At 38.4% G+C, this 27,107-nt stretch overlaps 1 protein-coding gene across 1 annotated transcript in view; it reads right to left on the bottom strand.

Moving 5' to 3' along the window:
- Positions 1 to 2,942: 2,942 nt before the first annotated feature.
- The window catches only part of LOC127137341 (uncharacterized), a 92,602-nt gene continuing 68,437 nt past the window's right edge, over positions 2,943 to 27,107 (bottom strand). Inside the window, exon 2 of the mRNA XM_051063812.1 lies at positions 2,943 to 3,008. Within this exon, the coding sequence (XP_050919769.1) occupies positions 2,943 to 3,008 (66 nt within the window). The remainder of the gene's footprint in view (positions 3,009 to 27,107) is intronic.

Below are 27,107 nucleotides of genomic sequence, written 5' to 3' on the forward strand. Positions count from 1 at the left end.
TTTTTAATACCTTTTATATCTTTTAATGCATTTTAGTTTTTTAAATATAATTTAACACTTGTTCTTTCCTTTATTTTGATGTAAAATATACCTTGAAAAATAAATACATACTTAGATTTTAGGTTAATTGTTTACCTTTTAATCCGTCTTTTTGAAAATTAACAAAATAATGATGCACCATTAGTTTAAAGATAAATCCTTAATTTTTAGGCTAATTTCCAATTAAGATTTTTTTTAGAAAAATAATAAACACATGTTCATGTAGTTTTTAGGTTAGCTTTAAATTTAGAATTTTGATGCATGATATGTTTTATTCCCCTTAGATTTTTAGGATTTAAAATCAACGTGCTTTCATAACTTGATCTTAATCCTGATTGATTAAGATGATCAAAGTTTTCTTTGATCAACTAATCTTTTCACATTATGGTTAATCCTAATGTCCAGTCAAGTGCCTCTTGATCACTTGATAGGATTGGTTTTTTGGCAATGCATTGAACAATTCAAGACAAATTCAAGCTCAGGACATTCACCCTTCAATCAAGTCAAGCTTCTTATGCAAGGTTGAAGACATTGGGCACTAGGACTGGATCAATGTTCAAAGCACAAAAAATAATACCCTTCAACACTTGTGAATTATGATGAGAATTGCATACCACGAGCATTAAGGAACAAAGAATGATGAGAGGGAATTTTTCCTATCTTTGTCTAGAGTACCTCTGCGTATAGGGCATATGCGCTAGTTATTCAGAGTATTTGCTTTCATTCATCGACTTTAGTGCAATTCAAATCAAATGATTGACAAACCTACATCCCCATAGGTAGAACTTCTACACTTTAACATTGCAACATTGCCTCATAAAAAATGCTCTCTTCTTTGGACCAAACATTGCATTCTTTGGACTTCCATACATTCTTTGGGTTAATCATATCATGGTTAAGCACCCATCTCTGAATCAATTTCTTCATGCATTTCCTTTTAGAGTTACATACTCTGGAAACTCTCATGCATTGCCCTATGGAGTCTCATACTCTGAAAACCTTCATATCATTTCTCTGTAGAGATTCATGCTCTAACAAACCTTTTTATTTTATTTTACTCTTTTGAGCCTCATGCTCTGGAGACTCTCATGCACTTCCTTGTGGAGTTACATACTCTAGCAACTGTCATGCATTGCCTTGTGGAGCATCATGCTCTTACAAAACCTTTTCTTTTTTCCTTGTAGAGTTACATACTCTAGTAGCTTTCATTCATTTCCTTGTGGAGCTTCATTCTCTAGCAACCCCCTTTGTAGGTCTTGATCCTTGGAACTAGGTAAAATCCTACATTTCTGTATTAGCCACCTTCTTTGAATTAGATAGACTCCTCTATGGATTCAAACAACAGACTCTTGGTTCAAACCATACTTTCACCATACACATACAACACTCTTACAATTCAACCACACTTTCAATTCCAACATTTCTCTTTCTTTTCTAATTCAATTAACTCTTTCTTTTCTTTTATCACTTAAACTTTTTGCATTCTAAAAAATAACTTTTATAATTCGTTCCTTAGTAGTCAGACCAAAAGCTTGGAGTATCCGAACTAGGATCAATTCAGCGAATGTCTACACACTTCTAGGATACGATTATAACTGTTCCATAAAAACAACCAACACAGACTTATTTTCTACCAAAAACTACGGAGCTCTGATTTCCTTATTGCTCTATGAGGATACATAGGCACAAGGATTTGAATCCTTGGCGAGCACACTAATTATTAAACTTTTTTCCCTTTGTTGAGATCATTGCAAGTAACATTTAGATAGTAACACCCATTCAAGCAAAAAACAATCAAAATAGTTCCCGTTGAGTATAACGAATACGAGGGGTGTTAATACCTTCCGCTTGTATAACCAATTTTTTTCCTTTTTCTCTTCCTCGGGTTTTACCGATGTTTTCCCTTTCCTTCAGGAATAAATAAAGTTCGATGGCGAATCTGTTGTATCTTTGAGCGTGCGATGCGCTCAAGTATTTTTTGCATAGCGACACAGTGTAAACACTTTCCCTCCATACTAAGCTTTCGTTGGCTTTTGACAGTTCGTATTGATGTGACTAGGTTCCCCACAGTTGTAACAAGTTGTCGCATTAGTCTTGTAATCAGCAATAAGGTGTCCTAGCTTCCCGCACTTGAAGCACTTATTTTCATCACTCTTGCATTCATTGGCATGATGTCTTACACCACCACACCTATAGAATTTGATAGGAGTGGGAGTCCTTTCCCCACTTGGATTCTTACCCTCTGAAACCTTTTGATTCCATTTGTCAGCTAGAGCACTATACAATTTTCCATGATTCAACCGCTTTCCCCTCTCCTCACTCATACTTTTATAATGAGAAGACCGAACCCTGTTGTCCTCATCATAAATCCTTCATATTTTCACCAGTTCTGGAAATCGGAAAATCTGTTGATAACCAATGCCCTACTTGATCTCAGGATGCAACCCATTCTCTTACTTAATGCATTTAGAAGCCTATGTAGTTGCAGCATTATAATATGGACACAATTTCACAAGTTCCTCAAACCTAGCAGCATACTTAGCAACAGTAGAATTCCCTTATTTCAGCTCCAAAAACTCGATCTCTTTCTTCCCACGCACATCTTCTAGAAATTACGACTCCATAAATTCTCCTCTGAATACAGCCAAACTGATTTCATCTCTTGCAGCCTCCAGTCTCTGACGCGTATTATCCCACCAATCATCAGCTTCCTCTTCCAGCATATGCGTACCAAATTGCACCTTTTATGCTTCATTACAAGCCATAACCCTGAAAATATTTTCAATGTCCTTCAGCGAAGCTTGCGCTCCATCCGGATCATACATGCCTTTGAAGGTACGATGGTTATTCCTCTATAACTTTCCCATGTTGCGGAACTCATCATTCTCTCCATTTTGGTTGTTCTATATAACTTGAGCCACTGCTTGCAAAGCGGCAGCAATAACGCCATTATTTCTCCTAGCCATATTCTGAACAACATCAACATATAAGGATTAGAATAAAGTTAACTTACACACCAGTCGTACACTACTGACAGACTATAACACCTAGCCAGACGAACCAACCAGGCTCTGATACCACTATCTAATACCGTACTTCCCAACTCAATAACTACTAAATAAAATATAATTCTATCCAAGTATGATGTCACTTCACAATCCAAGATGTATGAATGTTACTTCATTTAATTAAAAATATAGTCAAAACAACGGAATTAAACAAAAGTATGCCACTCATAGCCTCAATAAAGCATCCACACAAAAAGTGGTTTAGTAATTACTTTAAATTAAAACATATGTAATAGAATAACATAAAGAAAATAACTTGTTCCCTGGTGTTATGTATTAGACCAAGTCCACTAGTAGACTCGACCGATAGCAACATGAGGTACATCTCCAACTACTCAGGTACCTGATTGTCTGTACTCTGAGGGAGCACAGACATAACAAACATAAAAGGGGTGAGAAATTCATTTATATAATAAATGGTGTATAATAATTAAGAGAGTAGTATTTATACACATAAATCATATTCATTCATAATCATATTCTCACCATAACAAATGCACAAGCACAACATAATTATAATGCAATGAGACTTGATAAGATTACACGATGCATGTGGTACATATTCTCATCAATGGTTCATCATATGGACCTGATTCCCTCTTTAGAATCCCGAAGTCCCTCTTCTGAGTTCCGGATAAGTCTTTCTTCCCCTTTCAGACCTATGACATATCTCCTTCAACATATAAACAATGAATGCATGGTATGGTAATAATGCAATTAACACAATAATTATAATAATATTTAATGATCCTCAATCGATCACACAATTACAACCATGCATAATGTAATTCAACCTTATGGACTACCACCAATATAATCAAATACACCCTCCAATCATTCACAACAAATCAAATAATTTGTCAATATGAACCTCGTACATATTCGTCACATCATACACTTCATTCCCATCTGCCACCGACCTATGATAAAATCACTAAAAATATTTTATCTACCCAAATTTGAAAGTTGAAAGTTATGATCAAACTCGTGCACGAAGGCATTATTATAAGACCCTAATTTTGACCCTAAGATCCCTCATGGTATCATGTTATTACACAAGTGCATTGCCTCAAGGATCATAGCATGTTTGGCTCCTTAACCCTAGGGTTGGGACTTGTTTGAGTGATTTGAGACCACCAAGCATGCTTGTATTGTATGTTATTGCTTTTATTATTTGATTACTAACCAAAAGCACAAAAATATGTCACTAACTCTTTTTGTTTTGAGGCTCAAGTGATCATGTGCTCCACAATGCTCCTAGGAGGCTCCTAAGCCCAATGCAATGGCTAGATGAAGATGAGAAAAAGCATGAAAATGGTCCACAAATTTCCTAATCATCATATATGTCTCCCAAGTATCTCAATTTTTCAATTTTATCAAGATAACCCAAAGGGCTTGAAGATTGTTTCCCAAGGAAACCCTAATTTCATTGTGCTTTGACTGTACCTTGCCCATGAAACAATCTCAACCTCTGATCAAATTTAATCAAGGTAAGTTATTTCATTTATAATTTTATGCATATAGGAGCCTATTTTAGGCCCCTCAATCATTTATTCATCAAGATTGGAAGTTTGACTTTGAAAGGTTGACCAGTGAAGTCATTTGACTAAGCTGAGGTTCAATGAGCTATAATTTTTGATGTGTTTGTCAAATGAAGATGACCCCAAACGAAACATTGTTCCTAAGAACCATATGAACAACTTTAATGTTCATCAAAAATCCATTTGAATCTTGGAAGGTCATCATTCATTTCAAAACATTATAGGTCATTTTGACTAAAACCCTAATTTTGGGTCAACTTGCCAAGGGCATAACTTCCTTAATTTTTATGATTTTGAGGTGAGACCAAAAGCATTGGAATTCTTGAGATGTATAATCCAAATTTTATGTTGGACACAATTTCATAATCCTAAAGGAAATACATGTGATATTGCAAAACATTATAGGCCATCTTGGACCTAATTCATTGAATTTGAAAAAGTACCCAACTTCAAATGACCATAACCTTGTCATAGAAAATCTAAATGATTGAAAATTTGAGTCTAAATTTACTATCTTGAAAAGATACACAACTTTGATGTTGGATATGTTTTCATTTGAAGCTTGTATCATAAGGAAAGAGGGGTTTGATTAAGCTTGCTTTTGGTTAACTTTTTCAAAGTGATTTGAATATGTTTTATACTTGAATTTTCCAGGCCAGTTTTGATCAATTTGCACATGTCAAATGATTTTTTTCCCAATATGACTTTTGTTCCTTATTTCAAAAGCTTTCCAACCATTACTCACAATAATCATTTGGATTTACCATTTGGGAGATTCAAAATTCTTTTCATTTATGCGTATTTTTTATATTTTATGTTATAACTTGAAATACAAGTCCTTTATATTCCAAGTGCACAACCACATGCCTACCATATGATCTCAGCAAGCTTCTGCAATCATTCATGGGCCTCTCACACGTCCACAAAGGCCCATGCACTCAAAATTTCAAATCCCATGCACATGAGTAAAGTGTGATATTCAGAAGAATTTACCTTTAAATAAGGACCTCATGAGCTTCATTTCACAACCTTTTGGAGATCCCTTATGCTGCAAAACTGAAACCACATCCTCGCCAAAGGAATCATTCACCATTTTCTTCAGATTTTCGAGCTTGAAATTCAGCAACATTAGTTGAATTTCAAAGCTAGATTCCTTAGCCAATCATCTTCCATACATTCAGAGATCAAAAAGGAGCAAAAAGATTGAAGAATTCATGGCCAGAAGCTCACCAATTTGAAGGTATAAACTCAAACTAATTGGATCTGAAACTCCTAATTAAATGTAGTATTCTTGTATTTCTGTGGTTCTCTGAAGTCCTCATACTTGACGTAAACTTTTGGTGCATTCAATTTGCCATTTCATGAACAATACGTGTGGACACCACAATTTTCTCTTTCATCTTTCTCTTAAAATAGGAAGAATGAAGGAAATCCAATGGTACGATGATGATCTACATCACATGAGCCTCATTTCCATGTCCTTATTTTTCATTTTCGTGGAGGTTTATTTTCCTGCAAATTTGGCCGGAATATGTTGTTTGGCCGGAGAAGATGGTGTTTTCCACCACCACCACCACCACCACGTGTGTTAACCATAACCCTTGGATCTCTCTCTCTCTCACAATCTAATCTCATGCGTCCGTTTTAATTGCTTGTTTTAATTTATCATGTGGCGCTGTTGACTTGAGTGTTCGTGTGTCCTCAGATCCAAGCCGTGCACCATTGCCAAGTCAATTAATGAATTAGATCTAATGGCTCAGCATTTTTCGCTTATTTCATTTTCTTTTTATTTTCTGTTAATTCATTCTATTTTCAATAATTCATTAAAAATTCATATGAAGTCAGAAAAATATGAGACCAACTTTGATATTTTTCTTGAAAAATCTAGTTTCATATTATGATTTTTAATTATTTTTGTGACTTCATTTGATATTTTTCATGAATTATTTGGTTTTTAAAGGTTTTAAATCATTTTAAAATGCTTTCTGACTTTTAAAAAATACAAAAATATTTTCATAGCATCTATAGATCATGATAAGTCATTGAAAAATAGTCTCAACAATTTCTTGATTGTTTTGAGATTATTTGAGATTTTAATTCATATTATTCTATATTTGTTTGTTTTTAATTGATTTTAATTACTCTCTGACTTTAAAAATTTCTGAGAAAATTAGTCAAAGTTTGTTTGACTATGTTGATTCTATGAAAATTCAATTGGACTTTTTGAAGTGGCTTTGAATTGAATTTGAGGTTCAACTTTGTTTGTTTATTTTTTTTTTCTTTTAATTAAAAAAAATACCAAAAAAATATTGTTGACTTCTTGACTTGTTATATTCATTCTTCTTCTGTTTGGTGTTGATCAAGGTTGAATTGATTCAACTTTGATCAAATTCATTGGATCTTGTGGTTTGAGAATCCTTAAGGATCATCACCTAGAAAGATGAATGAATTTGATCAAGGAGGAGTCATCCCTTGATCAATTGGGATTGATTATTGACTTCTTACCCCCTCCCCTTCATATTCATCCTTTCTTTCCCTTAATGGCCAATGAGTTAAAGTCTTGAGGTTGGTCTTGACAAAATAGAAGTTTAATTTTCTTCGATCCAAACCAAATTCAACTTGATCCATGATCAAGTGAGTTATTTTGTGTCAAAGATAGGTTATTTTTTGGTCTAGCAAATAACCAAAAGTCAATACAAGGCCCTTCTCCTTTTGCTTGACATAACAAGTTTATGGAGCTTGGCTTACTAGTCATGATCTCTAACTTGTGTTCTTTGCCTATATTCTTATTGACCGGCCTCAGATAGGTGTGGCTACTATATTAGTCCGCTTACGATTGCTTAACATAGCGCTACATTGTCTTATGACAAGCTAACATAACTCTACTAACTAAGTTTAATTTGAGCTTTTAAATTCTTGTCATTTACTTTTAATGTCATTTATTTCTTGCTAATTATTCATCTTGATTTTTATTTTGCTCACTTGAGCACATATTTTATGTTTATGTCATTTTTCTTTTGCTCAGTTGAGCCCATTATTGTATATAAATATATTGTGTTGTTTTGTGTTTGTTTTGATGTGAACCAAAATGCCAAAGGAAAAAGGACTTAGAATTAGGATTCACCCATGCTTAAAGGATTTCAAGAGCAACTAGGCCTCATGCCTTTAGAATGTAAAGTGTGTTGAAGAGCAACTAGGCCTCATGCCTTTAGAATGCTAAAATTCAAAGTTGACCTCAAAGGACTTCTCCTCAAACTCATTCTTTGTCCATTCCCTTTATTATGTTGTGAGCTTTTTGATGTGTGCTTTTCTGTGATAGGAACCTCATCTTAAGATTGTGAAAATAGGACCATTGTCATGAGTAGCCAAGTTAAGAGCCAAGCCAAATGGAGATCCTAGGAGCTTGAATTCAAATTATTGATTGCTTGTTTTGTGTGCTAAATCCAAAGGAAAGGAGCATCTTGAGTCATCTCTATGACTCCAAGAAAAGGAACTCCAAGGGTTATCTTTTCCCTCTTATCTTTGTATGCTTTAGGAATAGCCCTTCTCTCTTCTCCCCCAACTAACCAAGCCAAAAATCATTTTCAAAACTTTGACTTTATTTCAAATTAGAAACCTAGCCTTAGGCCTTTGACTTTTCAAAACTATTTTCATAAATACTCATTGTAAATAAACTTCAATCCAACTTTAACCTCATTTTGTAAATAAATTTAACTTGTAAATATAACCCATTTCAAGTTATTTTTGTGGTTTCAATGGCCACTTGTTAAAAGTATTTCAAAAACATTAGTAATAGGTTTGAGTTATCATAGTGGTTGATATAAATCTCACCTCATCCTTAGTGTTGGATTATAAGCCTTCCATGCTTATTATAGGGTTAACCCCTCACTAGTATGTTGAAGCCTTCCTCACATGGTGGGTTGTTGGTTTAGGTTGAGTTTTCTCTCTTTGATAACAAAAGAACTTAAGGCTTTTGATTAAAATCAATTCACCAATCTTTGAAATTTTTACCATGAACTACGAGGTTTTGATCCTCCTTTGTGATAGTACGTAGGCAATGGGTTCATCCATTCAAACAACAAAACTTGTAAATATAATCTATTCTCTTCTCATCCCTCCAAATCTTTTGCACAATTCTTTTCACAAATATCAACCTACAACACATATTTGCAAAAAGGGTTCCCTTAGAGTACTAAGGATGTTTTGGATGCGTAAAACCTTCCCATTTCATAACTAACCCCCTTACCTAGATCTCTAACATTTTTATTAGTTTTTTATTTGAAAAACTTCTTACTTGGCTTTTGTTTGCTTTTTAGCCTTTCCTTTGGACAAATAAAAGTGCAGTGGCGACTCGAATTGTATGTTGACTTTTTGTTTAGTTAATAAACATAGAGGTAACGAAAACCCCACTACAGAAAAGTGGCGACTCTACTGGGGACAGAAGCTTTGCCCCGTGGGTTTAGCCTACTTTTGCTTGTATGAGTTGTATGTTTATATTTGTTTGTGGCATATTTTTTGTGCAAATTTAAGATGAATGTATTGTTTGTAATGTATGAATTGTTTGATATATTAATTGCGTGTATGCTTGGTGGTTTCTTGTGAGATGAGTTCTATACCCGAACTCGAGTGCACTTATGATAGGAGAATGGCATAATCTTGTTGACTTGTGTGGAGTTATTCCTTAACAAGTTAACTTGCAAGTCCATTCACTTGGTGGAGGTCTTATTGGGATCACTAATGTCACACGAGTAGTCGTGGTTAGGCATTACTCTTTCCAATAGGAACCCTAGAATCCAAGGACCTTAGGTACCTAGCCCATCTTGGCCTATTTTAGGAAGTAGTGCGAAGGTCGTTCAAGTGTAAGACTTGATGAGATTGTTACGCGATACTACACTCATAAGAGTCCCTCTTGAGAATATTTTTGGAGGACGAGTAGTTGTTTTATCCGATAATATCCGAAAGATGGGATGATGACTATGGGAACCTTTTAGAACATGATTTTCAGGTTTAACCATAGTACACTTCCGTTGGGTGGTTCTTAATCGAGACTCCATGCTCGTGACTCATAATAAACCCGTGATTCGCGGTTGATCCGTTCTCGTATATCCTCAAAATCAGTGGAACTTGGATGTTGATAAGGTGTAAACTATAATCCACCAAAATGGATGATTGATATTGACGATGACTTGAGCCATCCCGTGACCCTTGTATGGTGCGACTTGCTTGATCCTTGAGTGTGTTTGTTGCATCCATGCATCCATGCATTCATCCGCATTCATGTCATCGACAATAGGATTTTTGTAAGGAACTTAAAGGGTCTATTTGCAAATTTTCAGACATGTATAAGCAAAGAAGGAATACGAAGAAGTACAGTTTCAGACAACCCGAATTGAGATAGTTAAGGCGTTTGACATCTTATGTATTAGAGCCCTTGGAGTTCAAAGCTCGCCATGGGAAGCTTCTAGCTATTCTCTCTACTAAGGTGGATGAGGGTCTGATGAGTGTCTTAGTGCAATTCTATGATCCTCTGTATCGGTGCTTCACTCTTCCGGATTTTCAGCTTTTGCCTACACTAGAGGAATACGCTTATCATGTGGGTATACCTATTCTTGACCGATTTCCGTTCAATGGTTTGGAGAAGATTTTGTCTTCTCAAGAGATTGCTGACATGCTTCACGTAGAGGCATCTGACATTGTTGCGAATATGACTACCAAGGGTGGAATTCATGGTCTCCCGTCTGATTTTCTGATTGCGAAAGCTACCTTGTTTGGGAAGGCCATGGGTAAGGAAGCTTTTGAAGCCATATTTGTACTCCTCATCTATGGGCTAATGTTATTTACCAACATCGATAACTTCGTGGATGTGAATGCTATTAGAATTTTCTCTTCTCTTAATCCTGTTTCGACTCTGTTGGGTGACACTTATTTCTCTTTGCACATGAGGAATGCGATGGGTGGTGGTTCCATTGTATGTTGTCTGCCTCTGTTGATCAAGTGGTTTATTTCGCACTTGCCTCAGATGCTTGCCTTCAAGGAGAACAAGGGATGTCTACGGTGGTCCACGAGACTTATGTCTCTCACTAATGATGATATCTCTTGGTATAATCGTGTTTATGATGGAATTAAGATTATCGACTCTTATGGTGAGTTCTCCAATGTACCTCTTCTTGGTACATATGGTGGAATTGATTACAACTCTGCTTTGGCTCGCCGTCAGCTTGGGTTCCCCTTAAAGGATAAATCTAACAACATTTCGTTGGAAGGCTTATTTTTTCAAGAGGGTAAAGATCCCTAAAACCTGAAGGATAGGATGGTCCGCGCCTGGCGCAAGGTTCATAGGAAGGGGAGGAATGAGCTTGGTCTGAGGAATGAGTTGCTTTGGAGCCTTACACCTCTTGGGTGAAGAAGAGAGCCCTCGAGTACCGCATGCCGTATGAGTATCCAAGACCTACCCCTATGGTTATGGTTGGGCCTTTAACCCTCCCTAATCAAGGAGTATAGGAGTTTAGAGATGAAGATTGTTCGCGTGCTTGGGTTCGTGAGCATGAGGAGCTTCATCAGCAGCTCAAGGATAAGGATGCAATGATCGAGTTTCTAGAGCATCAGGTTATTGATGAACCAGATGATGTGGTTACTTCTCTCCTACCTCACTCATCTAAGTTTTAGAAGAAGAGATATGATCAGATCGCCAAGGAGAAAGCCGACATAGAAGCAGCTTATGAGAGAGAGGTGAAGAAGCTTCGTGCGATGTATCTTCCGGTCTCGAAGGCTTTAGATGACTGCTTCTAGGGCTCCATAGGATGTTTATTCTCCTTTTCTCTTGTATTGTATTTGGTTACCGAGACTGTACTACTTCTTTGGTGTAAAAAGTTTCCAAATATTATATTAGTATTCCACATATGTCTTAAAAAGTTCAATATTTTTTAAAATGTTTGCAAATAGATCTTTATAAAGTTCCTCCAATAAAAAACAAATCATATGCACGAACATTGGATGCATCATATGCATAAGCAGGTTTTGGTTCCAAGCTCTTGATACAGTGGTCTAACCCTTTGCTCTTCATTTATTTTGAAGATAAGTTGACTCACCGGTACAACACTCGAGCCAATCATTCAAAGATCATGGAACACCTTGAGCAACAGAACCGAAATTTGAAAGAGGAGATTGCCCGACTGACTGCCATGATGGAGTCAGCTCTTGCTGCTCAGAGCCAAGCTTCTCCAACTCCTGCAACTCCTCCCGCGAGGACCGTCATTTCTGAAGTGGTTACCTCTACAGTGCCTACTACCACCGCCCATTTCGCTCCAAATCTGCCTGCTGGATTCCCTTGGGGAATGCCACCCAATTTTGTGACAGAGGGTTTAGCTCCCACTTTTGCTTCTATGTCGACATCTAGCCTGTGATGTATGTGCCACCTCCCGTTGTGAACACTTTGCCGCATGTAGAAGACACCATCTATCACTTAGAGCCATCTGTAGGGCCCGGACATTTCTCAGAAGATGGATGAGATGAAGGCCCAATTCCTTGAGCTGCGCAAGGAACTGAAAACACTGAGAGGCAAAGATCTGTTTGGGAAGAGTGTTGTTGAACTATTCTTAGTTCCCAATGTGAAAATCCCAGTGAAATTCAAAGTGCATGACTTTGAGAAGTATAAGGGAAACACATGTCCACTCAGTCATCTTGTGATGTATGCCCGCAAGATGTCGACCCAGACAGATAATGATCAACTACTGATTCACTATTTCCAGGATAGCCTGAAAGGTGATGCGCTCCGTTGGTATATGGGGCTAGATAGTGCAAGCATCCACACTTTCAATGATCTAGGAGAGGCTTTTGTGAAATAGTATAAATACAACGTGGATATGGCTCCGGACAGAGATCAACTGAGGGAGTTGTCCCAAAGATATAAGGAAACCTTCAAGGAATATGCCCAGAGGTGGAGGGAATTGGCAGCTCAGATAGTGCCACCGTTGGAGGAGAAGAAGATGACAAAGATCTTTATGAAGACCTTGAGCTCTTTCTATTATGAGCGCATGATTGCTAGTGCTCCCTCAGACTTTACCGAAATGGTAAATATGGGTATGAGGCTAGAAGTGGGAGTCCGTGAAAGACGTCTGTCCCAGGATGATTCGTCGGCAAAGAAGTATGGATGTTTTTCCAGGAAGAATGAAGGGGAGACTCATGTTGTTTCTTCCCATAGGAAAAGAAGGCCCTCTGTAAGGAGGAAGGACGTTTTTCCAACCGTCAACCAACACCAGGTGGCTCACATAGCACCTTCTTTCAGAGAAGCTCAACAACCACAAAAACAATCTCGTCAACAACAACAGGCTTACCAACCTCATAACAATAACAACAACAACACCAACAATTATGAGAGGAAGAGGGTGACTTTTGACCCGATTCCTATGACCTACGCTGAACTGTATCCTTCCTTGATTGATAGGAAGTTGATAACTCCACGTGATCCTCCTGCTGTGCCAGCCAATCCTCAATGGTGGTATAAGCCTGAACTTCATTGTGTATATCATTCCGGCGCACCCGGACATGATGTGGAGAACTATTTTCCATTGAAGACGAAGTTGCAAGACCTTGTGAGGAGTGGTATACTATTCTTTGAGGATGTATGCCCGAACGTTAAGAAGAACCCATTACCCGAGCATGGGAAGGCAGTTGTCAACATGGTCCAAGTTTGCCCTGGAAAGTATAAAGTCCTTTATGTGAATGATATAAGGCAGTCCCTGGTAGAAATGCATAAGCTGTTGTGTGAGCACAATCACTATGATCATGATCATGATAGATGCTATGTGTGCACTGTCAATGAAAGAGGATGCCGCAAGATAAGAAGGGACATCCAAGAGATGCTAGACCAAGGGATGATCGAGATACATCAAAATTGTGATGAGGATGAAGTTGATGTTATCACTCCTGTGTTCAATATTCCTGATCCTGTTGTCATCAAGTATGACGGCAACAAAAGGAAGGTGGTGTCAACTCTTGTGATAAAGCCAACGGGCCATGTCCCGTATGTGTTAGATAAAGCGGTCTCGTACCATTACAATGCTGTTATGCTGGAAGATGGGAAGGAGGTACTGTTGCCCTCAACCTTTGTTGTAAGCATATACGATGTTAGTGGAGTGACCCGTAGTGGTCATGTTTTCTCGGCTCAGCCGAAATCCCATGAAAACGTCGTGAAGAGGAATGTTGTTAGTTCTGCCAGTCCTGTGGGGACTTCTTCTTCAAATCATTCTATTCTGGTTGTGAAGGGTGTTGACCCTGTTGTTGTTAAAATTAATAAAGCTTCTATCCTAGTTGGTTAGTCTGGCATATTGAGAGAGGATGGTGATGAGATGCTGAGGCTCATTAAGAGGAGCGAGTACAACATTGTGGAGCAGTTGCTTCAAACTCCATCAAAGATATTTGTCTTATCTTTGTTGATGAATTCAGAGCCACACCGTGAAGCATTGCAAAGGGTGCTGGACGTGGCATATGTGGATCACGATGTCACAATTGAACAGTTTGATAGCATTGTTGCAAATATAACTGCCTGCAACAATTTGAGCTTCTATGGTGATGATCTTCCCGAGGAGGGAAAAGACTACAATTTGGCCTTATATGTCTCTATGAACTGTAAAGACGATGCCCTGTCCAATGTGTTGGTGGATACAGGGTCATCACTTAATGTATTGCCAAAGTCCACTCTTACCAAACTTTCATATCAGGGACCTCCCATGAGGAAAAGTGGAGTGGTAGTAAAAGCTTTTGATGGATCGGGCAAGACCGTGATCAGTGAATTAGACCTCCCGATCAAGATTGGACCTAGTGATTTCCAAATCACTTTCCAGGTTATGGACATACATCCGTCATACAGTTGTTTATTTGGTAGACCATGGATTCACGAGGCAGGTGTCGTGACATCCACCCTACACCAAAAGTTGAAGTTCGTCAAGAACAAGAAGTTGGTGGTGATAGGGGGAGAGAAGGCTCTCTTGGTCATCCATTTATCTTCCTTTTCCTACATCGATGCCAAGGATGAGGTTGGAACTTCATTCCAAGCCTTATCTATTACTGAGCCTTCTAGGAAATGACTTTCTTCATTTGTCTCCTACAATGATGCAAAGTTGGCCATTGAGCATGGCACAACTAATGGTTTGGGGAAAATGATAAACATGGAAGATAATAAATCCTGGGTGGCGCAACAAGGCAAAAAAAAACAACCGGCGAGGAAAAGAAAACAGAAGAGTCGCCACCGTTCGTTATTTATCCCAAAGGAGGGAAAGGAAATGATCAAAGAGAACCTGAAGAGAAGGAAAAGACAAGGTCTCGCAACCAAATCTAGGGTTCGGGAGTCGATTATGCGAAGGGAAGGTATTAGCACCCCTACGAATCCGTAGTACTCTACGGGATCCACTTTTGTTGTTCTAGTCTAAAGGGTTTAGGTATATCTAAGGTACTATTTGCTAAAAGAAGGTTAAAAGAAAATGACTCGCAAGGATGTCGCATCCACTGCCTACGTATCTCATTTGAACATGAGAATCAGAGTCTTCGTAGCTCGGCTACCTATGGGCGAAAGAGAAGTGTGCTCGATAAGACATCGCATCTTATGCCTACGTATCTCATCTGGAATGAGAATCAGAGAAAAACGTAGTTAAGCGAACTACGGGAACAAGGGTCTCGATTGCAACTAGGGCAAGAGAAAGGGAAGGTCTCGATCGCAACGAGGGCGAGAGAAAAGAATTGCAACAAGGGCGAAAACAAGCAAGGATTAGTTGTTAGTCGTCAGTCAAAAACTCGGCAAGACATCGCATCCCGTGCCTACGTATCTCATCTGAACATGAGAATCAGAGTTGTCGTAGTTCTCCTAACTAGGGGTTAAGGATTTCCATATGAACATGGACTTACAAAAGGGGACACCAAATGTGTCAAAGGAGAGTGGGCAATGGGTTCAACGTCCTAGCAGTAGGTGTCGCAGCTTGCTGAATCGAGTATTAGGCAGTTACCTCTTTGCAATAGAACAGACTGACATGCCACAAGATTGGAGACGCACGGAAGGCCTAAAAATGGGGAAGCTTTGCCCTAGAGTTGTCATGCAATGTGGACCTATGTGATAGGATTTACAGAAGGGAACATCTACCTAATGTTAGCATGTAAAGAATAAGGGAATTCTACCTATGTTATCACACAAAGGGTTCTACCTAATGGGTGCTACCTAAACGGAACAAGAGTCGACAAATGGAGCAAGGAGAGGAGCCACATATAAGGGTAGATGGCGATGCCAGAAGCAATCGACTTACAGGTAGATGGCGATGCATGAAGCAATCGACTTACAAGAGGATGGATGAATACGTGTTGGTTCTGTTAAGTTTTGAAAATGATTACTCGACGTTGGATCGAACTTTTGATCTTGTTTTGAAATGATTATCGGATGTTCGTTTTAATTCTTGTATTAACAGATGAATAAAGAATGAAAGAATAAATATTATACACTTTATGGGGGAGGGGTACATTTGTTACGAATGGGGATTGTTCATGGCAATCAAACAATAAGAATATATGCCTCATACACCATACAAGTAGGCAACAGTTATCAATCAAATCAGATAAGTAAACAGGTGTATAATCCAATCAAAGAATCAAAGAAATGAAATAATGGAGCATTAAATAAGGCATGAGAAGTATGAACATGTTAAACAATCAAGATATAATAATCATGGATGAAAGAAACAAGTATAAAAGATGATAGATGAATCAGACAGATGAAAAGAAATGCACAAAAGGGTTCACTGAATAATTTAATCAGGAAATGAGGTGAGGATTAAATAAAATCAAGATGAAATGCCTCTAATACATGGCATATGAGATGAACAAGGGAGGATCAAAAGATCTCTTCAATTGCCATAAGCAATCCCTAAGTCAAACATCAATCATAAAGAATTCAACTAAAAAATCGAACCAACTTAATAATTATCAAATAAATAGAAAACTAATCAAGAAAATTATGAAAAATTAAACTAAATAAGGTGGGTTCAGGACATCATCATCCCCCAAAAAGATTTTAAAAATAATGAAAATTGGTATGTGAATTAATTAAAATGAAACAGAAGTCAAATTAAAAGTCAACCAACAAAATAAATCAATAATAAATTGAAAATGGGAAATAAAATTCCAAGAAAAGTTCAGGTTGACCATGGGATAGTGGTCAACCTTCATCCCAAAAATTAAAAGCTAAAAAGAATTTTAAGTCATGGAAATAAAATCAATAAAAAAGAGTATGCTAAAATGAATCACTTGGAATAAACAATTAAAACAAAGTATCAATATTAAATAAATACGAAAATAAAAATTAAATAAAATTAAATAAGACATTAAGAAATATGAAAAATATTTTTTGACATTTTTATAAACAAAGAAAATATTTTTTATTAGTTAAAATCAAAACATAAAAAAAGAATTAAAAAATGAACATGAAAATGGAAGGGGTGCATTAGCAATTAATTGAGCTGGAAAATATGAAGCGCTGATGGGCCTTGCAAAGGGGGGCGTGGAAAGTAAGTGGCGAAGGCCCAGTCCAAACAATTATTTAAGCAGCACGTGACAGCATGAAATAAAAATTAATTAGAATAAAATCATGTGACATTGTATCAATTGGTCACATCTGTTTAAGTGACTAAAAGACAAAAGCAAATAAATGGCCAGGATTAAAAGATGCGCAATAGGTCCAATGGTTCATAAGATGACACGTAGTCATCTTCCTCATGGAACAAACCCTAACGCCATGCAAACACGAAAATACAATGGTTTTCTTCAAACTTCCACTCAAGAACACAACCATCATAGGGCATCAAATGATATGATACAAAGCCCAGATTTGAAGTATGAAATGTGGAGAATAACATGGTATCTTGTTTTAGGTTAAATGGTGGCCTAAACATGGAGAAAAGTTGACCACAAGATGTCAACATGGACACAGGCAAGGGCAAAAAACTCAGCAGCACAAATCAATATCAAGAACATTGCCTCGTGTTGAGGGCTTCAAAAACAAGCATAGCATGATTAGCATGGTAATGATGATGAGCATGGTAATGATGATGAGCATGGATATAGCATGGCAAACAGTAAAGGTAATAAGCATAGCAAGCAATACATGGCCATGGAAGAGGAGTAATAAAGGTACCTAGTGGAAGCTTGGTCCACTGCCTCTTGATTGTGGAGAGAATTGAAGAATATGATGCTTCCTTTGTGCCTCACTTCAAGAACTCGATGAGAGCAAAAAGAATGGAAGATGACCTTGCCTTGATCGAAAATTCACCATGCTTTTGCCTTTAGGTTTAGGGTTTTTGGTCTCTGAAATATGGTGGATCAAATATTCTAATGGGCTCAAAAATCCATCTTTTTGTCCATGAGCAAATGTAAGTTGGTGTCAATTTTGGTGAGGTAGAATAGGAAAGGGAAAGAAAAGGCACGTGAGGTTTAAGTGAATGGAAATAAGAGTGCATGGCCAAATGAGGAAACAAAAAGTGGGCTGATTTTATGCAGCATAGTTTTGGTCTGTTTGGTCTGGCAAGAAAACAGTCCAAAGGGGTGACTTTGAGGCTATGTAACTTAATGAGCAAGCTACCAAATGATGAAATAATGCAAACAGTAGCAAGACCTCATGGAGCTTGGCATATTTCATGTTGAGCATAAATGGAAATGATGAATGGAAAAAGGTGAAGAATGGCCTCAAAGTCATGTCGCAACATTGCAAATCTGGTTGGGCCAGCTAGGCCCAAAATCTGCCTAGAAAATCAAGTCATGATGCCCATTTTATGTGAATGCATCTCTCAAACCATGGATCCAAATGAGATGATTCCAAAAGTAGGTGAAAGAGGACATGGAAAGGTATAATTATTGTGAAGAAAGTATTTTCAAATGATGCATTGAAGTGCAAGAAAACTGGCCAAGAAGTCTTGACAAACTTTGAAGATTTTTGGACTTCGTAATTTTTCTAAGTGTCTTAAAAAAATGTCTCACTTTGACTAAGCATAACTTTCTAAATCTTGAAACAAATGGAGAAAACTTTTATATTTATAGAAAGCTTGGAACAAGATGAACAACTTTCGTGTTGGAGAAATTTTCAAATGGAGCTTTTATCTTGATGGAAAATGGGCTTAAAGTGAGTGCAACAATCATGAAAACTTGCCCTAAATGGAAAGTCAACCGTTTCCAAATTAAGTAACTTCTCCAATTCCTGATTAAATGATGAATCCATGATCCAACCTTGATAAAATTTCACATGTAGGCTCCCCTAGGCATGAATTTTGAGATTCCACTCTCAAAAAGTCAGGAGTTGACTTTTCTGGCCCTACAATTGACTTTTCCCAAACCGTCTGATTGCCGATTCCACTGATCAATTGAAGCACTTCTGGCTCAAAAAAAAAACTTATTTTTTGTATGTAGACCCTTGTGGACATATGGAGGGCCATGGAAAAGAGTTTCACCCAAAGAATCAGAAATAAACTGATTTTATTCCGAACCCTAATTTTAGGGCAAAAATGATCGGGGACTGATTGCACTGCTTGCCAATGGATCTTTCTGAGAAAATTGTGAGTCTTCCTAGGCCAAGATGCCTCTTCAAACATGACATGGATGAGCTCCTCTACTTCCAACCAAACATCGCCTGTTGCGGGTAGCCATGAAACCCTAATTTCTTGATTAAATCCAGATGAACACTCTAAGAGCTCTGAATCCTTCACTGATGAACTGTGGCCCATAATAAGATGCCTGGAGCCCCCTGAGACCTTTGAGACTTGATACTTAGATAATGAAGTTCAATCCTCAATCTTTCTTTGTGGGGGTTCCTTCTGTTAAGGAGTGATCAATCAAAACCTGATTTCCCAGTCACTAATGCAGTATGCAATGAGTATGACCTAGTAGGACGCCAATGAAATGTAAAACATAATCCCATGCTTCTAGAAAAAATGAAGGGTAAATTTTGGGGTATTACACTGGGCTGGTATAAGGTATTCTTCCGGTGTTTCTAATGATCTTGGGTTGTTTCAGAGTGGAGGTTTCATCCACACCAATGGAGATCAAGAAGCTGCTGCCATCATTGAAGAAGATGAAGAGGAAGACCTCGGCAACTTTGTCATACCTGGAGAGATCTGCAATAATTGGGTCGCTGTTGATGTTCCAACATTTATCCATAAGTCAACGTAATATGTTCATTTCTGTTTAAAAGCCCTTCTCCCATGCCAAAAGGAGAAGTGAAGACATTGTTGGCATGATTTGTTAATACAATGATATTCATTCAATAATCACATGTTAAAAGTTTGTTTTTCAAATTATTTTTCATTTTTTGCTTTTCGCATGAAATTGGTGATCACCATAAAACCCTAAAAAAAGAGAATAAAATCAATTTTTCATCTACATAATGATTTGCCTTGTTTGAATTCTGAAATATCTTTTATACTCAAAATCATTATGCAGGTTTACCAAACCCATTGAACATAATGATCCAACACCATCTCCCAACTTTGAATTCCCTGTATTTGAGGTAGAAGAAGATGATATTGAAGAGATTCCTGATGAGATTACCCGTCTGCTTGAGTACGAGGAGAAGATCATTCAGCCACATCTTGAGAATCTGGAAATAGTCAACTTGGGGTTTGAAGACTGCATTCGTGATGTGAAGATTGGGGCACTCCTTGAAGAGTCTATTAAGAAGGGGTTGATTGAGTTGCTACGAGAATATGTCGACGTCTTTGCCTGGTCGTATGAAGACATGCTTGTTCTAGATACTGATATCGTACAAAATTTCTTGCCATTGAAGCCTGAGTGTGTGCCTGTGAAGCAAAAGCTCAAAAGAACTCATCTTGATATGGCAGTGAAGATTAAAGAAGAAGTTCAGAAGCAAATTGATGCGGGGTTTCTGGTGAATTCTACATATCCTCAATGGGTGGCCAATATTGTGCCTGTACCTAAAAAAGACGGAAAAGTCCGAATGTGCGTGGATTACCGTGACTTGAATAAAGCTAGCCCAAAAGATGATTTTCCTCTACCACACATTGATATGTTAGTAGACAATACGACTAAATTTAATGTCTTTTCATTTATGGACAGATTTTCCATTTATAATCAGATTAAAATGGCACCCGAGGATATGGAGAAGATAACATTCATCACACCTTGGGGAACATTCTGTTATCGAGTGATGCCCTTTGGTTTGAAGAACGCCAGAGCCACGTATCAATGTGCTATGACTACCTTGTTTCATGACATGATGCACAAGGAGATCGAGGTGTATGTCGACGATATGATTGCAAAGTTGAAAACGGAAGTTGAACATGTAGAACACTTGTTGAAGCTTTTCCAGTGTTTGAGAAAGTACAAACTCCGCTTGAATCTAAACAAGTGTACATTTGGAGTCCGTTCCGGAAAGTTATTGGGCTTTATTGTCAGCGAGAGAGGTATTGAAGTTGATCCTGCCAAGGTCAAAGCAATACAAGAGATGCCTGCGCCCAAAACTGAGAAGCAAGTCTGAGGTTTTCTTGGCCGCTTGAATTACATTTCTAGATTTATATCCCACATGACTGCCACATGTGCGCCTATATTCAAGCTCCTCCGGAAAGATCAGCATCATGATTGGACCGAGGGTTGCTAAAAGGCCTTTGACAGTATCAAAGAGTATCTGTCTGAGCGTCCGATTATGTCTCCACTTGTTGAAGGGAGACCGTTGATCATGTACTTGACTGTGCTTGATGATTCCATGGGTTGTGTCCTTGGTCAGCAAGATGAATCAGGAAAGAAAGAATATGCAATATACTACTTGAGTAATAAGTTCACTGAATGTGAGTCTCGGTACTCAATGCTTGAGAAGACATGATGTGCTTTGAATCATACAACTTGGTTGATATCCAAAATGGATCCGATCAAGTATATCTTTGAGAAGCCTGCTTTAACTGGGAGAGTTGCTCGTTGGCAGATGTTGTTGTTTGAGTATGATATTGAGTATCAAGCTCAAAAAGCCATTAAAGGTAGTATCTTGGCTGACCATTTGGCGCATCAACCAATTGAAGATTATCAGTTTGTGCAATACGACTTCTCTGATGAGGAGATTATGTATTTGAAAATGAAAGATTGTGATGAGCCTACGCTCGATGAAGGGCCAGAGCCTGGTTCCCGATGGGGTATGGTGTTCGATGGCGCTGTCAATCAGTATGGAAATGGCATTGGGGCAGTGATTATTACTCCTCAAGGCACACATTTTCCTTTTACGGTAAGGCTAACTTTCAAATGCACAAATAATATGGCGGAGTATGAGGCTTGTATTATGGGTTTGGAAGAATGTGTCGATCTTAGGATCAAACATCTTGATGTTTATGGTGTTTTGCCCCTTGTTGTTAATCAGATTAAGGGTGAATGGGAGACGAATCAGCCTGGTCTCATCCCATATAGAGATTATGCGAGGAGGATTTCGACTTTCTTTACTAAAGTTGACTTCCATCATATTCCTCGAGATGAGAATCGGATGGCGGATTCTCTCGCTACGCTTGATTCAATGATTGCTGTCAATTATTGGAATGAAGTCCCAAAAATTACCGTGATGCGCTTGGATAGACCAGCTCACGTGTTTGCAGTTGAGGAGGTGAAAGACGATAAGCCATGGTGTTATGATATCAAGTGCTTTCTCCAAAGTCAGACTTACCCGCCTGAGGCATCTGTTAAAGATAAGAAGACTTTGAGGAGATTATTTGGCAGTTTCTACCTTAATGGTGATGTGCTTTACAAGAGGAATTTTGACATGGTTCTGCTCAGATGCGTGGATATACACAAAGCAGATCTGTTGATGACTGAAGTCTATGAGGGTTCATTTGGTACTCATTCCAATGGACATGCCATGGTAAAAAGGATGTTGAGAGCAATCTACTATTGGTTGACAATGGAGTCTGACTGCTGCAAGTTTGTGAAGAAATGCCCTAAGTGTCATATTTATGCGGATAAGATTCATATTCCCCCGATGCTTCTGAATGTTATTTCTTCACCATGGCCTTTCTCCATGTGGGAAATTGACATGATTGGGATGGTTGAGCCTAAGGCATCAAACGGTCACCGTTTTATTCTCGTAGACATTGATTACTTCACCAAGTGGGTTAAGGCGGCATCGTTTGCAAATGTGACCAGGCAGGTGGTTATGAGGTTTATCAAGAACCAACTTATATGCCGATACGGTGTGCTGGACAAGATCATTACTGATAATGGATCTAACTTGAATAATAAGATGATGAAAGAGCTGTGTAACGAGTTCAAGATTGCACATCATAATTCTTCTCCCTATAGACCCAAGATGAATGGGGTTGTTGAAGCTGATAACAAGAACATCAAGAAGATTATTCAGAAGATGGTCGTTACATACAAAGATTGGCATGAGATGCTGCCATTTGCTTTGCATGGCTATCGTACATATGTCCGCATTTCAATAGGGGAAACCATTTTCTCCCTTGTATATGGCATGGAAGTTGTGCTCCCCGTGGAGGTCGAGATCCCATCAATGAGAGTCTTGATGGAAGCCATGTTGGCTGAGGCTGAATGGGTTCAGAGTCGTTATGACCAACTGAATTTGATTGAAGAGAAGAGGTTAACTGCCATGTGCCATGGTCAGTTATATCAACAAAGGATGAAGAAAGCCTTTGATAAGAAGGTCATGCCTCGTGTGTTCCAAGAAGGCGACCTCGTGCTCAAGAAAGTCTTGTCTTTCGCGCCCGATTCTAGGGCCAAGTGGAATCCAAACTATGAAGGTCTATACGTTGTAAAGAGAGCTTTTTCAGGCGGTGCTCTGTTGCTCATAACTATGGATGGGGAGGATTTCACTCGTCCTGTAAACTCTGTCAAAGATTCTCGCTCAGTCGTCATCAAACTGAATTTTTGAATACAGTGGATTCAGAGTTGGTGGGAAAACGGTCATTATGTTCAATGTAGCCCTTTTCCATGTATATCACCAATTTCAAATTTGTAAAGATCCATGGAGTCTCGCCATTTGCGGACTACCATTCTCTTAAATAAATTTGGGCCTTTATCCAATTCTTTGCACTCTTATTTGTTTCTGTTTAACAAATGTTTGCATGTTTTAACTGATGAATATCAGTATTTTAAACAAATAAGGTTATCATGAATAAACTGTTTTAAACAAAGTGAACATTCACAATGACGGAAAGGATAAGTGGAATGTCCTCAGTGCTTTCCCAAGGATAGTATGATCACCAAAGGGTAAGACATTTGTTCATATTCTGGCATTCTTGCTCCTTATATCCTCATCATCAACTTCCTAAAGAGTCTGGTATGAGAAGTTCTCCTTGATGGCAGTGGATTGATCTGTCTCATGGATTGCTTTCCTCTAGCTGGATTTTCACCCAATACATTCCCGGTAGTTTGTTTGTGTATACATGCTTGTTTCTCTCGTGGAGTTTTTAGCAATCCATGATTGGTATATGGTTAATCTGTGAATGATCCCTTCATTTCCAAAAAAAATCCTCGATATTTTAGAGATGTGCATCCCTCTATATCAGGCGCTAGCATTTGTGTTTTATCATTTGTATGGTTGTCATCCCTTGTGTGGACTGACCTAAAATCCCTTATAGATTGATAAAAATTGATATGCTTTGAGTTGAGAATATTCCTTGTCTCAACTGTCTACTCACGAGGAAGATTGCCTTTCGCCAACCTGAGTAAGAATCTCCAATGGAGTAAGCATGTGTTCCCTGCAGACCTGCCTTTCCAGATAATTGTCTCCTCAGCAGGAAGTTGCCTAGTGCAATTGATGAAGGGCTTATTTCCCATTTCATCTATTTTGAAAAGAGGTAACCCCAGTATGTCGCTTGTTGATAAAGGATTTATTTCCAATATCTCCAACAAGAATAGTTTCCTCAAGAGCATTTAAAGCTTGTCCCCAATAGGGTCGCCAGATCAGAGTTTGATGTTTGTATCTCCTCCGAGTCTGAAGATTTCTTCTAGCATTAAGAGATGGCAGTGAAAATGTTTACCTCCGTCCCTAGTGGAGCAAAATGCTATTATTCCATTTTGTAGAGTTTCCTCTCCGGCAGATAAATGGGAGTGTTTTGATTAATGTACATCTGACTGGTGGTTGTTCCCCACGGAGTTTCACATCATTCCTTAATAAGCTTACCTAATAGAGTTTCTTCTCTGGCGGATCTTTTTGTTATTTAACCACCTGTCCCCAAGAGAGTTGATGGAAACTCCCCGACAGATTTTCTGCATCTTCCTTATGTCAGAATTGTTTGCTCTTGGAAGATTTCTCCGGCAGAGTGGTATCTCCTGCAGTTGGAAGCTTTGACCTTGCCTATTCCCGGCTATGGTTAAAGTCTTCTCTTGTTTACTCTTATTCCAGAGATAATCCCTACTAGAGTTGAGTTCTCTGTTTGATCATCTTCTTTCGCTGCTCCTGAATACATCTTCTTTGTATCCTCAGCGAGTGTAGCTTTGGGATAGAGTTTGATATCCCCGATGATTTATTTTCATCCTTCTCGGGTTATTCCCAAGCTGAGTTCTCCAATAGGCTTCGCCTTTCTTGTCGAGATGTTCGTCGAGTGTCTGTTCGTGATTCTTGGACTTGTGTGTGTTAGATATGTCTATTTGTCACCATTAATTATACATAAATCATGCATATACATGCATAATCATAGCATTCAGATATTCATGATGCTTTCTTTGCCATATATCTTTGCTTGTTATCTCCTGCTATGGGTGAAATGTTCTTCCCCAAGCAGATGTTTGTGTCTGATCTCTCCATATAGAGTTAGCCCCATAAGCAGAAAGTGTTTATCTTTCCTTCTTCCTTCCCCACTGAGTTAGGTCCTCGTGGATGATTATTGTTTCAGTTTCCTCCCCAGTTGTGTATCGGGATGGAATTACTCCCCTGAGTTATATCCTCATCGGGTTGAGTCTTGTTTGATTGTGTCTTTCTAGTTTGTTCCTAGAATGATTCATTTCTTGTTATCCCCTACAGTTCCATGTGGTTCAGTTGTTCAATTGCTCAGTAACCAGTAATTGTTCATCTTTTCCCCAGCAGATTTTATGGCCTTCTACCCAGTAACCAGTAGTTGTAAGTCCTATTTATGTGGTTTTCTATTCGTGCATTTGAAGGTTAGCCTTGCTGTAAAAGGAAAATGTGTGCCTTGAGGAGTAATAATCACTGCCCCAATACCATTTCAATACTGATTAACAGCACCATCAAACACCATACTCCATTGGGAACCAGGCTCTGGTCCTTCATCGAGTGTGGGCTCATCAAAATCTTTCATCTTCAAATACATAATCTCTTCGTCAAGGAAGTCGTACTACACAGACTGATAATCTTCAATTGGTTGATGTGCCAAATGGTCAGCCAAGATACTTCCTTTAATAGCTTTTTGAGCTCGATACTCAATATCATACTCAGATAACAACATCTGCCAACGGGAAATTCTCCTTGTTAAACCAGGCTTCTCAAAGATATACTTGATTGGATCCATTTTGGATATCAGCCAAGTCGTATGATTCAACATATACTGGCGTAGGCGCTTAGCAGCCCAAGCCAAAGCGCAACATGTCTTCTCAAGCATTGAGTACCGAGACTCACAGTCGGTAAACTTCTTACTCAACTAATATATGGCATACTCTTTCTTCCCTGATTCATCTTGCTGACCCAATACACATCCCATGGAATCATCAAGCACGGTCAAGTACATAATCAAAGGTCTCCCTTCAACAGGCGGAGACAGAATCAGAGGCTCACACAAATACTCTTTGATACTATAAAAGGCCTTTTGGCAATCCTCGGTCCAATCATGACGCTGATCTTTCTGAAGGAGCTTGAATATAGGCGCTCATGTGGCAGTCATGTGGGATATAAATCTCGAAATGTAATTCAAGCGGCCAAGAAAACCTCGGACTTGCTTCTCAGTTTTGGGGGCAGGCATTTCTTGTATTGCTTTGACCTTGGCAGGATCAACCTCAATACCTCTCTCACTGACAATAAAGCCCAACAACTTGTCGAAACAGACCCCAAATGTACACTTGTTCGGATTCAGGCGAAGTTTGTACTTCCTCAAACGCTGGAACAACTTCAACAAGTGTTCTACATGTTCAACTTCCGTTTTCGACTTTGCAATCATATCATCTACATACACCTCAATCTCCTTGTGCATCATATCATGAAACAAGGTACTCATAACTCATTGATATGTGGCTCCGGCGTTCTTCAAACCGAAGGGCATCACTCGATAACAGCATGTTCCCCAAGGTGTGATGAATGTTGTCTTCTCCATATCCTCGAGTGCCATTTTAATCTAATTATAACCGGAAAATCCGTCCATAAATGAAAAGATGTTGAATTTAGCCGTATTGTCTACCAACATATCAATCTGTGGTAAAGGAAAATGATCTTTTGGACTAGCTTTATTCAAGTCACGGTAATCCATACACATTC

The sequence above is a fragment of the Lathyrus oleraceus genome, chromosome 4 (genome assembly GCF_024323335.1).
Source record: "Lathyrus oleraceus cultivar Zhongwan6 chromosome 4, CAAS_Psat_ZW6_1.0, whole genome shotgun sequence".
In the NCBI taxonomy this organism is placed as follows: Eukaryota; Viridiplantae; Streptophyta; class Magnoliopsida; order Fabales; family Fabaceae; genus Lathyrus; species Lathyrus oleraceus.